Source organism: Thermobia domestica, chromosome 11 (genome assembly GCF_964235325.1).
Source record: "Thermobia domestica chromosome 11, izTheDome1.hap1.1, whole genome shotgun sequence".
In the NCBI taxonomy this organism is placed as follows: Eukaryota; Metazoa; Arthropoda; class Insecta; order Zygentoma; family Lepismatidae; genus Thermobia; species Thermobia domestica.
This window is the reverse complement of record NC_137464.1, coordinates 266,258,413-266,270,966: the sequence shown is the minus strand read 5'-3', so window position 1 is coordinate 266,270,966 and position 12,554 is coordinate 266,258,413. Positions and strand designations below refer to the sequence as shown.

The 12,554-nt window shown below is 37.5% G+C and overlaps 1 protein-coding gene across 2 annotated transcripts in view; it reads left to right on the top strand.

The window, feature by feature from the left end:
- Nucleotides 1–2,836: 2,836 nt before the first annotated feature.
- The window catches only part of LOC145665048 (uncharacterized), a 33,052-nt gene continuing 23,334 nt past the window's right edge, over nt 2,837–12,554 (top strand). The window contains exons 1-4 of one of the 2 annotated variants that reach the window (XM_081732294.1): nt 2,837–3,039; nt 6,024–6,120; nt 7,947–8,134; nt 10,603–11,314. In XM_081732294.1, the coding sequence (XP_081588420.1) occupies nt 6,030–6,120; nt 7,947–8,134; nt 10,603–11,314 (991 nt within the window). In that variant the 5' untranslated portion in view covers nt 2,837–3,039; nt 6,024–6,029. Of the gene's footprint in view, nt 3,040–3,429; nt 3,540–6,023; nt 6,121–7,946; nt 8,135–10,602; nt 11,315–12,554 lie in introns of those variants that run through there. The other variant, XM_081732293.1, reaches the window with a different exon arrangement.

Sequence of the window (12,554 nt, the reverse complement as noted above, 5' to 3'; positions counted from 1 at the left end):
TTCTTTATTTTTTTTTAAATACATGCTTATAAAGGGACATACTGAGAAAATATATTGCTGTACGTACATTGTTCGATTACAGTACTTCTTTCTTCTACGAATAAATACACAAAAAAACTAAAATGAATACAAAATATACTATGCACACGTTATCTTTATTTTTCTAATAGCCAAGCAGGGTTTTCTGTGTACATTGCTGCTTGACTTTCCGCATACACTTTAGCGTGAGAAATTATACTAAGTCAATCAGAATCATTTTTCCGTAAGGTAGTTTTTGCAGTTCCTTTAAACTTCTGAGAGCATTTTGATATGTATTTATTCTACTCGGTATCGTATTCCTCTTCTCCCTCTATCTCGTTTTCTTCTTTCCGACATTCCTTATGATTCTTGATTAAGTTGCGGGGATTAAGGACAATTTGAGAGGCTGAATATGAGTAGTGGTTGGAGAAGGTCAACACTGTCAAGAAATATTTAACAAAAAACGAACATTTTATCGCAAACAGTGTAATGTATATGTTTCACAGAATGTCTAAACATCTAAACGCTGTAGTCCGGAACTCAGAATTTTCCGTTAAATGTTTATTTTTCTTTCCGTTGTCCGCGTAACACAGTTTCCACTTAATGAAGGGACTTTTACACATTTTGTTCTCCAAAATTCATGGGACCGTGAAATATTTCCGTTTAAGACAGTTTTCCGTTTAATAAAGGGTCCGTTGAAGACAGGTTTTACTGTATTACTATTAAGATAGTTCAATACACAATTTTATTGGTTTGGAGTTATTTCACAGTCAGGAGGGAGTCTGTGTGAAATGTGGACCTACTTTTAGAGAGAATTCTAAGCAATTATAATATTATACATTCAATGTTCTGCCTACCAGTATCTGACCCGGGATTGATATAATTCTGAGTACTTAAATAATGTTTACAGCAGGTACTTGATTTCTGTCACCAGTTATTTCTTATACCTCAAGACGGGGTTATTTTGCACAAAATATGAAAAAAGTTTCACAGTCCTCTGTCGGTAAAACAATGAATTGTAAAAAGAAAGTTTCAACTGCCACCGTAAGATAGAACATCTAACTGTATTTTGGCTATAATATTACGGGTTATCATCAGTTTTAATTACCCCGAGGGATTGTTGTTTTAGAGGTATGGAAAACAGTCATTGTAAAGGCCGACAAAATTTGAAAGATATCACGTACAAGAATTTCCGTCAAAGTTAAATCAGTTTCGTAGAATACTACTGTGTATAATCTGACTTTGATGCAATAGTTGAAATTGAAATGTGAAACGTTTGTAAGTCATAAAAAAGTAAAACTGGGAGAAGGCGGTTTCAGCCTCTACTCGGGGTTACTTTGCACCGGTCCAAAAGACCGCTTAGATAGGAAATTATTACTACTGGAACCTCCTGCATTCTAAATTTAGGTAAATTTTCTATTTAGGTAATGCCGGAATGAATTTCTTGTTGGAAAATAAATTACGAACAGTGGCGGATCGAGAAAAATAGTTTGAGAGGGGCTTCACTCACAGAGGCTTTGTTTGTTTAGAGATCACTATACTTGGGAGGAGAGAAGCTTGAAGCTTATACGCTTAGAAATGACTAACATTAAATTTAAAAAAATCATGTAATTTAGGTGGGCTTCAGCCTGAAAGTCCCAAACCCCGTAAATTTTCCACTGATTACGGTTGGGATGGACGTAAGGAATAACCAAGATAAACTAGTTCACGGATATTTTTTTCTGTTCCTGAGTTGACATTTTTGTAGGACATACGCTAAACTGTTAGAATGTGGTTCCTGTGCCGGTGCCAGAAAATACAAAATTTTCTTTACAAATGTTGGTAATTCATACTAAATATCGATACCATTACCCTCATTCTAATATCAGTATTTGTTGACTGCATGCAGTTTTGTGTAGAAAGTAAAATGTACAAATACTGAAGGAAAAACATTGCACAGAAACGTTATGTTCGTATGTTGAACATACTTTGTTCTATGTTGTGCAAAGTAACCCGAACTATGGAGCCAACAATGTTGCACCTAAGTTTATATTTCAATAACTATGGTCATACTTAATGCTTACTAATGAACTTGCACTTATGCTTTCCTTTTAAATCTAGCTATTATATGTTTAAAACTGTTCTAAATCATCAAGTTTGTAAGTTACATGCAATTTTCTTTAAAAGTCCTCAACCTTGTGCAAAGTAACCTCGTCTTATGGTACATCATATAAGTTAAAACACTGCGAAAAACACATTCAGATACGAGTACTTGTAAACACAACATACGAGCACAATCGAACTGATGCTTGTAATGGCCAGTTATCAGAGGGGGGTGCGTGTTTTTCGCATGCATAATCGTTTTCACGCATACCCACTTCCGTTTTGCGCACTCATAAGTCGTGCGGGCCCACAATCTTCGTTCTCCCCTGTCGATTGTAGTAGTAACCTAGTAATGATGGTGTGTGTTTTTCATGTGAATGTTTAAAGGCACATCAGTTTGCACGCATATTATAAATCTATACGCAATTATTTTAGCATGTTCTAGGAAAATAAGAGTGTAGACTATCTTATGAAACTATTTGAAGTAAGAAACGTAAAGAAAAAAAATGTTTTCAATTTGACGGATTATTGTAAATCTACACGAACGAGTATTTCAACTTTTTTTTTCTAAATTAATTGTGACTTCAGATTTTTTTTTTAAGTAACCTTGATTTTGGGCTCCTATCATGTATTAACATGAAAATGAAATTATCCTTGAGATATGGTTGAATCGTACTGCACTGGCAATTACGACTTTACTGTCCATGCCAATGAAATATCTCCTGCTTTTAGTAACAAAAAGAAAGAGGTCAATTATTCAAATTGTTTGTTTGAAGAAAATTTATTTGGTTATTTTATTCATCCATTAACGATATTAGTATGTCTTAGTATTTTTTATATTGCACATGAATATCTTGCAAAGTGAATCTTTATTCATGAATGACACCTGGTGACGCTTTACTGATAGACACAAACAGATAATTACCTGGTAATAATTCGGTAAGAATTCCATTTCTCAGAATATTTTATTTTCGAATAATGTAAGTATAACGTTACGTCTTGGTTCCATCTTTTCTGCAGATTTACTGATTCAACGTTTATACATTCATTAAATAAAAAATTGCAGTGTTAATTATGGATTATTATTATTATTATTATTATTATTATTATTATTATTATTATTATTATTATTATTATTATTATTATTATTATTATTATTTAATGTCCCGTGATTATGCACCGTGGCTAAGAGACATAGTGACAATGATAAAATGAAGAAAGTGGGAGGAAACGGGATAACCAACACACACGCTTGTTAATCACAAAGCTCACTTGATAGAAGACGGGGTCGAGTCAAGGATCCAACGCACAAGAGGAGAGCACTCTACCATTGAGCCACCATGGCGCCATTATTACTATTACTTAGCAGAATTGACTCAGTGAATTTTGGTATTTGATCCTGGTTTCGAATTGCAATAGGGAATTCTTCTTACATGGAGGTTATAATGAATTATTTTAAGTAATTGAATTATATAGAACAATACATTAGCTAAAACACAGAACACAGAACATGTGAGAAGTAGTGTTTTACACATTCGTAAATTACGATATTCAATCGAACGTTTTCTAAGATGAAATATTATTTTAAGTTTGCTCATAGTTGGTGCAACAAGTTCACTGAGGGGAAAAAAAAATAGGTGGCGTACTTAAAAAGATATGTTACGTGCGTAATTCCTGTAGTTTTTGGACTTAACGTACAGCAGACGTATAACTGAAAACGTATGTTTTATAGTACTTTTCGTATATATGTTCCATCTATACGTACTTTCCGTATGAAATAATGCAGGTGTTTAGGATCTCACATACAAATGGACGGATATAACATATAGCTGAGGAATGTAACATAAGTATATGTATGTGATATACGGAAAACTGTTAAATGTCAGACATCCTGCAACGGCATGATGTAACATCTAAGGGTAGTGTCTATGCAGCATACGGATAACGTATGCTCCGTAGGGATTTCTACAGTAAGCAAGAGAATACCGTATATTTGTACAATATACCGCTGTCCGGAAAAAGGATTTTTATCTGTGTGTACTTATTTTAGCGTAATAGAAAGCATTATGTTATATTTCGGAAGGATTTTCGTAACTACTATAGTTCAGCGTTCCATATCAGCGCCAAGGCTGTATGAGACGTAAACCTACAGTTTAATGTGGAATCCGACCCACCGTAATGCGTTCAATGTTCTCCGACCTGGGATCGAATCGAGGATCTCGTACATCAAAGGTGCGCACATTAGTCACTAGATCAATGGGGAGGCTGCATTTCGAAAAGAGAATGAGCGATTTGCTTTACTAGGAGAACTGCTCGCCACTTTGCTTTCGGCCCCAAATCTTCTGTGGTACTGGCCTGCTTTAGCTATTCCGGTGAATGACAGAACAAACCACCTCGTGGAATCATGTCTAGCAAGGTGAAAAATCCCTAAGAGAATGTTTTAAGGAATTAGCAGAGGCATTGACGAAAACGAAAATTATATTTCTAATGTTCCTATAAAATGAACCTGCACTAAACCAATTCTTTACTGGGAAATCTTTGATCTAGATTTAACACATAAATTATGGTGGAAGTTGCATTTTTGATCAAAGTTTCTTTCTGCTCAGCTGTTAGAAACCTGCACCTGCTATTTCAGATTTTAGCCCCGAAACAGGTGGCACTCTAGATAAGTGCAAGTGCATCAAAATTATGTGTAAAGGAGTAACGGTGAGAGGATTCTTAACTTGGATTCTAATTAAAATTGAGAATTAATATTAAGAATACATTTAATTTACGAGTACATTTTAAACATCTTAAAGGGGAGCATTTAGTCCTCCCATCTAGTCAAATTGCCATGCGTATCCTTAGCATAATTACAGTTTGCATTCAGGGAAGAGGTTCAATTTTCAGTATTAATACATCATAGGAAATTCAGTATTAACTCGGCATATGGGAAATTATTTGAATCAAATGATAAGGGAAGTCTGGTTGAGAAAGCCAGAAATAAGGACAATCGAAGGTGTAGTACTGCCCTCTGGAATACACAGAGAGTTTTCACATCTTTTAAATACAGTATAACTGCTGGTGGGCCCCAACTATTTACGTTTATATTTTTATGAGTAAATTTAGCAGGAATATTTAAACTTCAATTCTAACATAATGTTCGGAGATTGCCAGTAAAAAAAACATAGCACTAGTCGGTGAGAAGCACCTATATTTTAGAATAATATTAGTATGGAATATTGCATTTATTCTGAACTGAGTTCGACAGACAGAATTTCGCCTTTATCTTCAACTTTACTAAGGCTTTCAAAAGTTTCATAGTTATTCACTTCGCTAAATACGTAATTTATACAGTATCTCCAAAATTACTATCAGCTTGGTCATAGTGATTTATAGCTACTTAATTTTAAAAATAATAAACTATTAAGAACTTAAAATTAAAGAAAAATATCCAGTAATATACAGATGGGGTGCCAGAGAACTCCAAAGTTAATATAAGCCGTAAGAAATCATCAGAATACTCAATTCAGTACACTTGTAAAATATGCTTCAAGTAAGAATACAAGAAGACACAGCAAACCAGAGCATAGAGTGCGGCTTTTGTAGGTAAACAAAGAACTTGTTATGTCGTCGGCGTAGGTAAATAATGAGCTGGTGTTCAGGGTTTAAAGATGTCTGCTTGGTCAGAGCCCCTCGTGGCTATCAAGTCATGAAATTTTAGTTTGATGGTGCATTGTCTCAATCTCTTTCATTTTACTTTCTATATTCTAGGGCGATATGTTCTTAAAATTTTGAATATTTCATTTTGTTTTTCTTTATTTTGGGGAACATAAATGATGCGGTTTTTTTTTTTTTTTTTTGAATGTCATGTACTACGTAGCAACCCAATATTGCGTTTAATCGTTTATTATTATTCATTAACTTATGTTGTTTATTGTTAGGTGACAATGGCGGTTGATGAAGAGGAGTTGGACAGAAAGTTTGAGGAGCTGAAGAGTGTCGTAGAGTCTTTCATTCCACTCATTCAGGAAACAGAAGGTAAACAAAGTATAATCTCTAACTTTATATAAACATTAATGTATAAAATTAGTGAAGAGAATATTTTCTAAAAAATGAAATTTCTAGCTTTGCGACCCATTGTTATATCCTCTAGGGCAAAGAAGACGGTTGATTAAGGAAAGAGAATAATTGTGAAATTACTTTTTTTCTCACCGGGAATCGAAGCCGGCAGGCACCGCACCAGGATCACCTGATAGGGTGGGCAGAGAGAAGCGAGCCTAGTTTCTGGGTGGGCGAGCAATTAAAATGAGATCTAGATTATGTAGACATTTTTGTACAACAAAACAGGTGTATAGTAAATGAAGGAGAGGACAATTCTTTAAATAGCTACCTCCCTTCCCGTTCATTGCAAGTGTATACATTTGGATACAGGAGTTGACCGGAAGATAATGAGACTGGCCACCGAACGACGCTCCAGTTGTCAACACTGCGTCCTGCCAGGAGCACGATTGGTGGTGGCGGGTCTTAGCTAACGAGCTTAGCTTACCCGGTTCAGTCGCTTCCGAGCTCTGGTAGAGTAATGATTACTTATCATGGAAACCGTATTTAAGAACGACGTTGAGATTTTTTTTTGGAAGATCAAAATGCAGCATTCGCTTGAGCAACGATATGCCATTAAAGTTTGCTGAAAGCTTGGAAAACCGCTTCAGAGGTGTTCACCATAGTTAAGGAGGGCTACCAGGACCGAGTCCTATCAAGAGTCCAGGCTTTTTCCTTTGGCATGTAGATTTCAAAAACGGACGGGGAAACATGGTGGACGACGAATGCTCTAAACGCCTTTCGACGAGTCATGTGGACGAAAATTTCGTCAAAGTAAAGGAAATCTTGGACCAAGACCGTTATTTGAGTGTGAGAATGATAGCCGAAGAACTGAATCTACCCAAAACAGTGCTGCGCGAAATTGTTAGTGAAAAGTTGAACATATGCAAGATTTGGGTGAAGTTCGTGCCGAACTTGCTGCATCATGGACAAAAGGAAAAACAACTTTACATTTTCCATCAAATGTTGGAACAAATGAAAGGTTAACCATACTTTGCAGACAACGTAATAATAGATGAAGAAACATAGATGTTGCAATACAACCCTTAAGGCAAACCTCAAAGTTCGGAGTTCCTGCGCCCCAAGAAGGCAAGAATGTCCAAGTTCAGGATCAAGACAATGATCATTGTCTTTGACAAGAAATGGGTGACACACAAAGAATTTCTGCCTCAAGGGAAGACTGTCAATTCAACTCACTACGTGGAAGTCCTCAGGCGTCTGCGAAACATACATCAATCAGGTCCGACCGGAGATTCAAAATCCTAAAAGCTCCATCACGATAACGCACCGAGTCACACCGCTTTCGTTATGACGTCACAACTTGCTAGGATTGGCGTTGCCATGTTGTCGCAGCCACCCTACAAACCCGTCATGAGCCCAGAGGTCCTTTTGTCTATTCTCCATGCTCAAAAGAAGACGTTTTGACGATGTTTGGCCATCCGAGCAGCAACGACGAGTGTTCTGAGGAGATTGTCGGAGGCGTATGCTGTGTCGAAATCGAGCTGATAGAGGTGTGTCTATAGCCAAAGAGAGTACTGCGAAGAATTTTAATAAGTTGTATCAATCGAACCAATAAATTTTATTTCTGGACCCAGTCTCATTACTTGCCGGACCAATCCTATACATGACATATTCTCATCCAGAAAAGCAATCTGTTCAAAGTAGTAAGAAGAGGCTATCTTTCTTTTTTTTACCTGAAATATTTGTCACATTTTAAAATTAGACGTAGTACTAACTAGAGAAAGAAATAAAAGTTTTATTTTTAGTTATAGGACAAGTTAACTTGTGGCTATGTCGGTTGAATCAGCAACAACCGAATCTAGAACAAAAGCTGAGAAGAGAGGATCTTGCAAAACTTCTGGTGCTGCAGCTAGAGACGGAGGAACTCAGCTACCCTTTCACTGAAATACCACCATCCACCAGAGAGCAACTGCCCGATGTTTCAGACATGTTGGTAAGGATACGTACTTGTTCTCATGTTACTTAATACTAAGATCGTGAATGGATCAGTTTTGAATCAATTCGTGTTTTCCTCAATTCGCTTAGCTCACATTTGACTACTGCTACGATGTGATTTTACGAGTTTTATCTACTTGAATAGAAATTCACCCTAAATTGAAACCAGCTTGTTTTGTTAACAGGACTACGGTGCGTTAAAAGTTCATGGTGTACTAGAACCGCTGCCAGGTCATTTTTGACCCAAAATATTGTAACGTTCTTCCTATATAGAGGTAGATAGAGCTTGGTAGAGTAAAACTATATATGCCCGGATTTTTTCCACTACCATTTTTAATGTAAAATTCACTATAAATTGTATTCTACAAGAATAGTACAATAATGTAATTTTTCTAATACAAGGTAGAAAAGGGTGACCCAAGGCCCGAGCAGCCAGGAATAGGATTTCCACAGAGATCCGCAGCAAGCTAGGTGAAGTGGATTAGGAATCCCCAATGCTCCGAATCAAGCAGAGAGGAGGTTTGAAAAGTCAAAGAACTCCTAAGCACGTTAAATGACTGAAGTTAGGAATCCCAACAGAGCTCCGGAGCAAGCTAAGCGGGAGGAAGGAAAACCTAGAGTTCCGTAGTAAACTAGAGACTTTCGGTTGGGTATCTCCTAGAGCTCCCGGCAAACTAAAGGAGGGGTGACCAATTGCAGACTCGTGACTGTCCATGGAATCCTTTCCGTTATATAGACGCTGCAGGAAGCGGTGGAGCTGCTGTTCCCTCGTCGTCATGTGATTGTAGGTGTCGCTGATGTCTACGTCGTCTGCAACTTATAGTACTCCATCGGAAAGTAAAATTTCGTTTTTTTTTTTTTGTTTTTTTTTCTTGTTTATAAACAGGAGGATGTGTAGATTGTCTTGTAAATACAATCACATGTTGGGTGTTTGTATATTACACTTCGGTATATTACAATATAATTAAGTTTTAAACAATTTTATAAATACTTGATCAGCTCAGAGTTCCACTTGGTATAATCCTCACAAATAGTTTTTTAGGTATGATTTGTCCTATATACTTCTTTTACATTATCAAGTAATTTTACTCGGTCAAGGCCAGCGTGTAGAATTTTCATATCGACTAAGGAAACGAACCACCTGTATTGTATCGAATAAGGAAACCCAAAGTTCCAACCATTCGTTGTGTCTTGTGAATGTCTATTGGAAACCCAACAAGCACACATTGTTTTACAGCCTAGATGAAATTGGACCATTACGTCTTGGATAGATCTCGAAATTTCCGGCAAAGTTTTTGTAAAGAGTTCAAAGAAAAGAAGCACCTGATCTCCTGAATTTTTTTTAAAACTTTCTTCTTCAAGTCGTTCATAACTAGTGATGGCCGAGCGCTGCGATCTTCGTTGTGAACATTTGTTTTTTACACCATTTTGTAGCAGAAGACTCATTCATTGCATTTTACCACACACTTGTTTAATTTGCCTATAAATTTTTATAGGTCGAACATTTTGCGTATTGAGAAACAAAGAATACTACGAATTTCACATTTGGCGGGATTCTCTATTGCGGTCGCCATTTCGAACAACCACAAGCGAAATGAACGTGATTGCACAAGAACAAGATTCAATGCAGAGTGTGAGGAAAAAAGCAGGGAAGAGAGCTAACCGGTAAGCACGCAGTCTCCATGATGGGGGTATACGCATGGCGCAGTGATCAATCGTTCTTCTGGCGGTAACCTCTGACTTAAGTCATTGGCAGCATATGAGTATAACATCGGCATCGAAGAAATGTGTGTCTTGTTATGATAAATGATTAAATAACAATGGCTATTATGTAGAAAAGTAGTTTTAGGTTTAGTAGTGCTGTAAGTGAAGTTTGTTCCGATATTTTTTTTTCTAGATATGCCCCATCATTCTTTACTTTTCGGATTACTCTCGTGTATAAAACTTTATTAAATTATTTTAAAGTATTCTAAATTTAAGACACAGTGCTTTTAACGAACTTGAATTTATACTGTTTAAGCAATCTTCATGTTTAAAAAAGTATTTAGCCTCTAAACTTTAAATGCTCAAGTTTTCAGTTAACGAACGTATCTTTGCTTTTTAAGAACAAGTTCTTTTCTTTGAGTATATTTGGATATGTGTGTGTTCGAAGGGAGATGGGAGCAATAAGTGGAGGTACTAAACTATGCGCAACAGGAAGGGATGTTGCATACGATTGCTTCTGAAAATAAGTTTTGCAACGACTGTAACAAAGAGCTCAAAAAATTAAACCTAGCATTTACACTTTTTTATTTTCTTCAAATTTCCATTGTTCCCTGTCCTTATAAACTCATTATTTTCAAAATTTCCATTTTTTCGACCCTTTACAACATAAGGCGGATTCCTGAGAAACAAAATTAGTAAAATGTTTCAAATATTGTAATACTTCTTAATGGGTTTATTGGCACACTTTCCTTTGCTTTGCAGGCATATTTCCAGCCATTGGATGCTGAGTTGGGGGAGAAAGCAACGCGTCCAAATAGAAGAACCCTTTCTCCTAAAAGTTCAGAGAAAGCAAGAGGAGAAATGAGATCATCCAGACTGAAAGCCACCATCAGAAGGAGTCCAAAAGGAAAGGAGATGTCTTTGGCCGCTTCTCGTAAGTCTCCATCACCACACAAAAGACATCCAGACCAAACGACTGTTCCCTCTGAACCTTGTATGCCTTGCAACCAACAACTACTGAATAAGACCTTCGAAATGTCTCGTTCTCCTGCAAGAACTTCGCAACCACTTCCACCCCAGCTGAAGGAGAGCGATTTGGAGGATGCTATAGACGAAGGTGCGCCTCAAGAATCTGTTGTGACATCCAGAAGAGAGACATTCAATCGCAGATCTCCCAGGTCAAAACCTTCAGCTAAGAAATCAACAAAGAAAATTCGCCATTCGGGCGACAAGCCGTCACCGGAATTGGAGCGAGTACGGAAGTTCAAGAACACGCTTTTGACAGAGTTCCAGCAAAGCCTGGATTCCGACAGGCGGCAAGAGGAGCGGGCGCAGAACGAGAGAACTGCCAGGGAGGAGGAGTACATGCAACGTATGAAGAACAAAGCAAAGCGAGCAGTGGAACGGGCGCTGGCTGCTGGAGAAGGAAAGATTACGACTTCACCAAAGTCGTTGGATCTCTCAATTAGTCCAGGTAATATTACTACATCTTCTACGTGGAATCATTCAGCTACCGTATATATTTACAAGATTAACATAAAAACATTATCCATAGCTTTGAATTCGATATTGTAACAAAAAAAAAAAAGACCTACTGACCAAAGCTTCAACACACACTGGGATAAGACGGAAGAATTGAAATAGAGAAGAGAACGATAATAAGGAGGTGGAAAGAAGCAGATTGGATAAAGAATGTAGGTAGAGATAAGTTGATGAACTGCACAGGGGGCTTATCTATTAACGAATTAAAGCAGAGAATTTTGGATAGCATAGATAGCAAGATGTAATTGAAAAAAGCTCTTATAAGGACCAAAAATAGCAGCACGTGATTGGCAGGAAAATGGATCTGGGACCTACGGGATTGGCTGAATACATTTCAGCCTACAGAATTTAGACTTAGACTATATATATATATATATATATATATATATATATATATATATATATATATATATATATATATATATATATATATATATATGTCTGTATCTTCATTTATGTTCTATAGTGTGTATATAGTGTCTAATGGAGGACATGATAGATATCCGAAACTGTAACACATTACAATTTACGAGGCGCAGGAAACGGTATGTTGCGCGAAGTGACTGCGTGTACGTGAGAGAGTAAGGTCCTAGCATGGCACATGCACTAGCGGAACTTCCCTAGTGCTCTCAGTAGCGTTGTGGCAGTGGTTGAAGATGGACGTTCCTATTCCAGCTTCCGCCACCTGTGAAGGGCGAGCAGTGATAAAGTTTTTGAATACACAGGGAATAGCACCAATCGAAATCCATCGTTAGCTGTACCAGGTCGATGGGCCTAACGGCATGAGCAAGCAGTTCCTGCAGATTTTCCGCTCCTTATTGCACACCACTGTCACGCAGTGCCTGTTGATCAAGACGTTTTGTGCTGAAACAACTGACCCTAGAGTACAAAGCAAGGCGCACAGGGTCAGCATTGACATTTTTGCAACGATAGAGCTGACGATGGATTTCAATCGGTGCTATGCCCTGCGCATTCAAAAACTTTATGACTGCTCGCACTTCTCACGCGGCGGGAGCTGGAATAGAAACGCCAATCTCCAATCATTGTCACGACGCTACTGAGAGAATTAGGGAAGTTCTGCTGGCGCATGCGCCATGTTAGGACCTTACTCTCTCACGTACACGCAGTCGCTTTGCGCAACATACGGTTTCCTAGCTATGGGACGCGTGGGA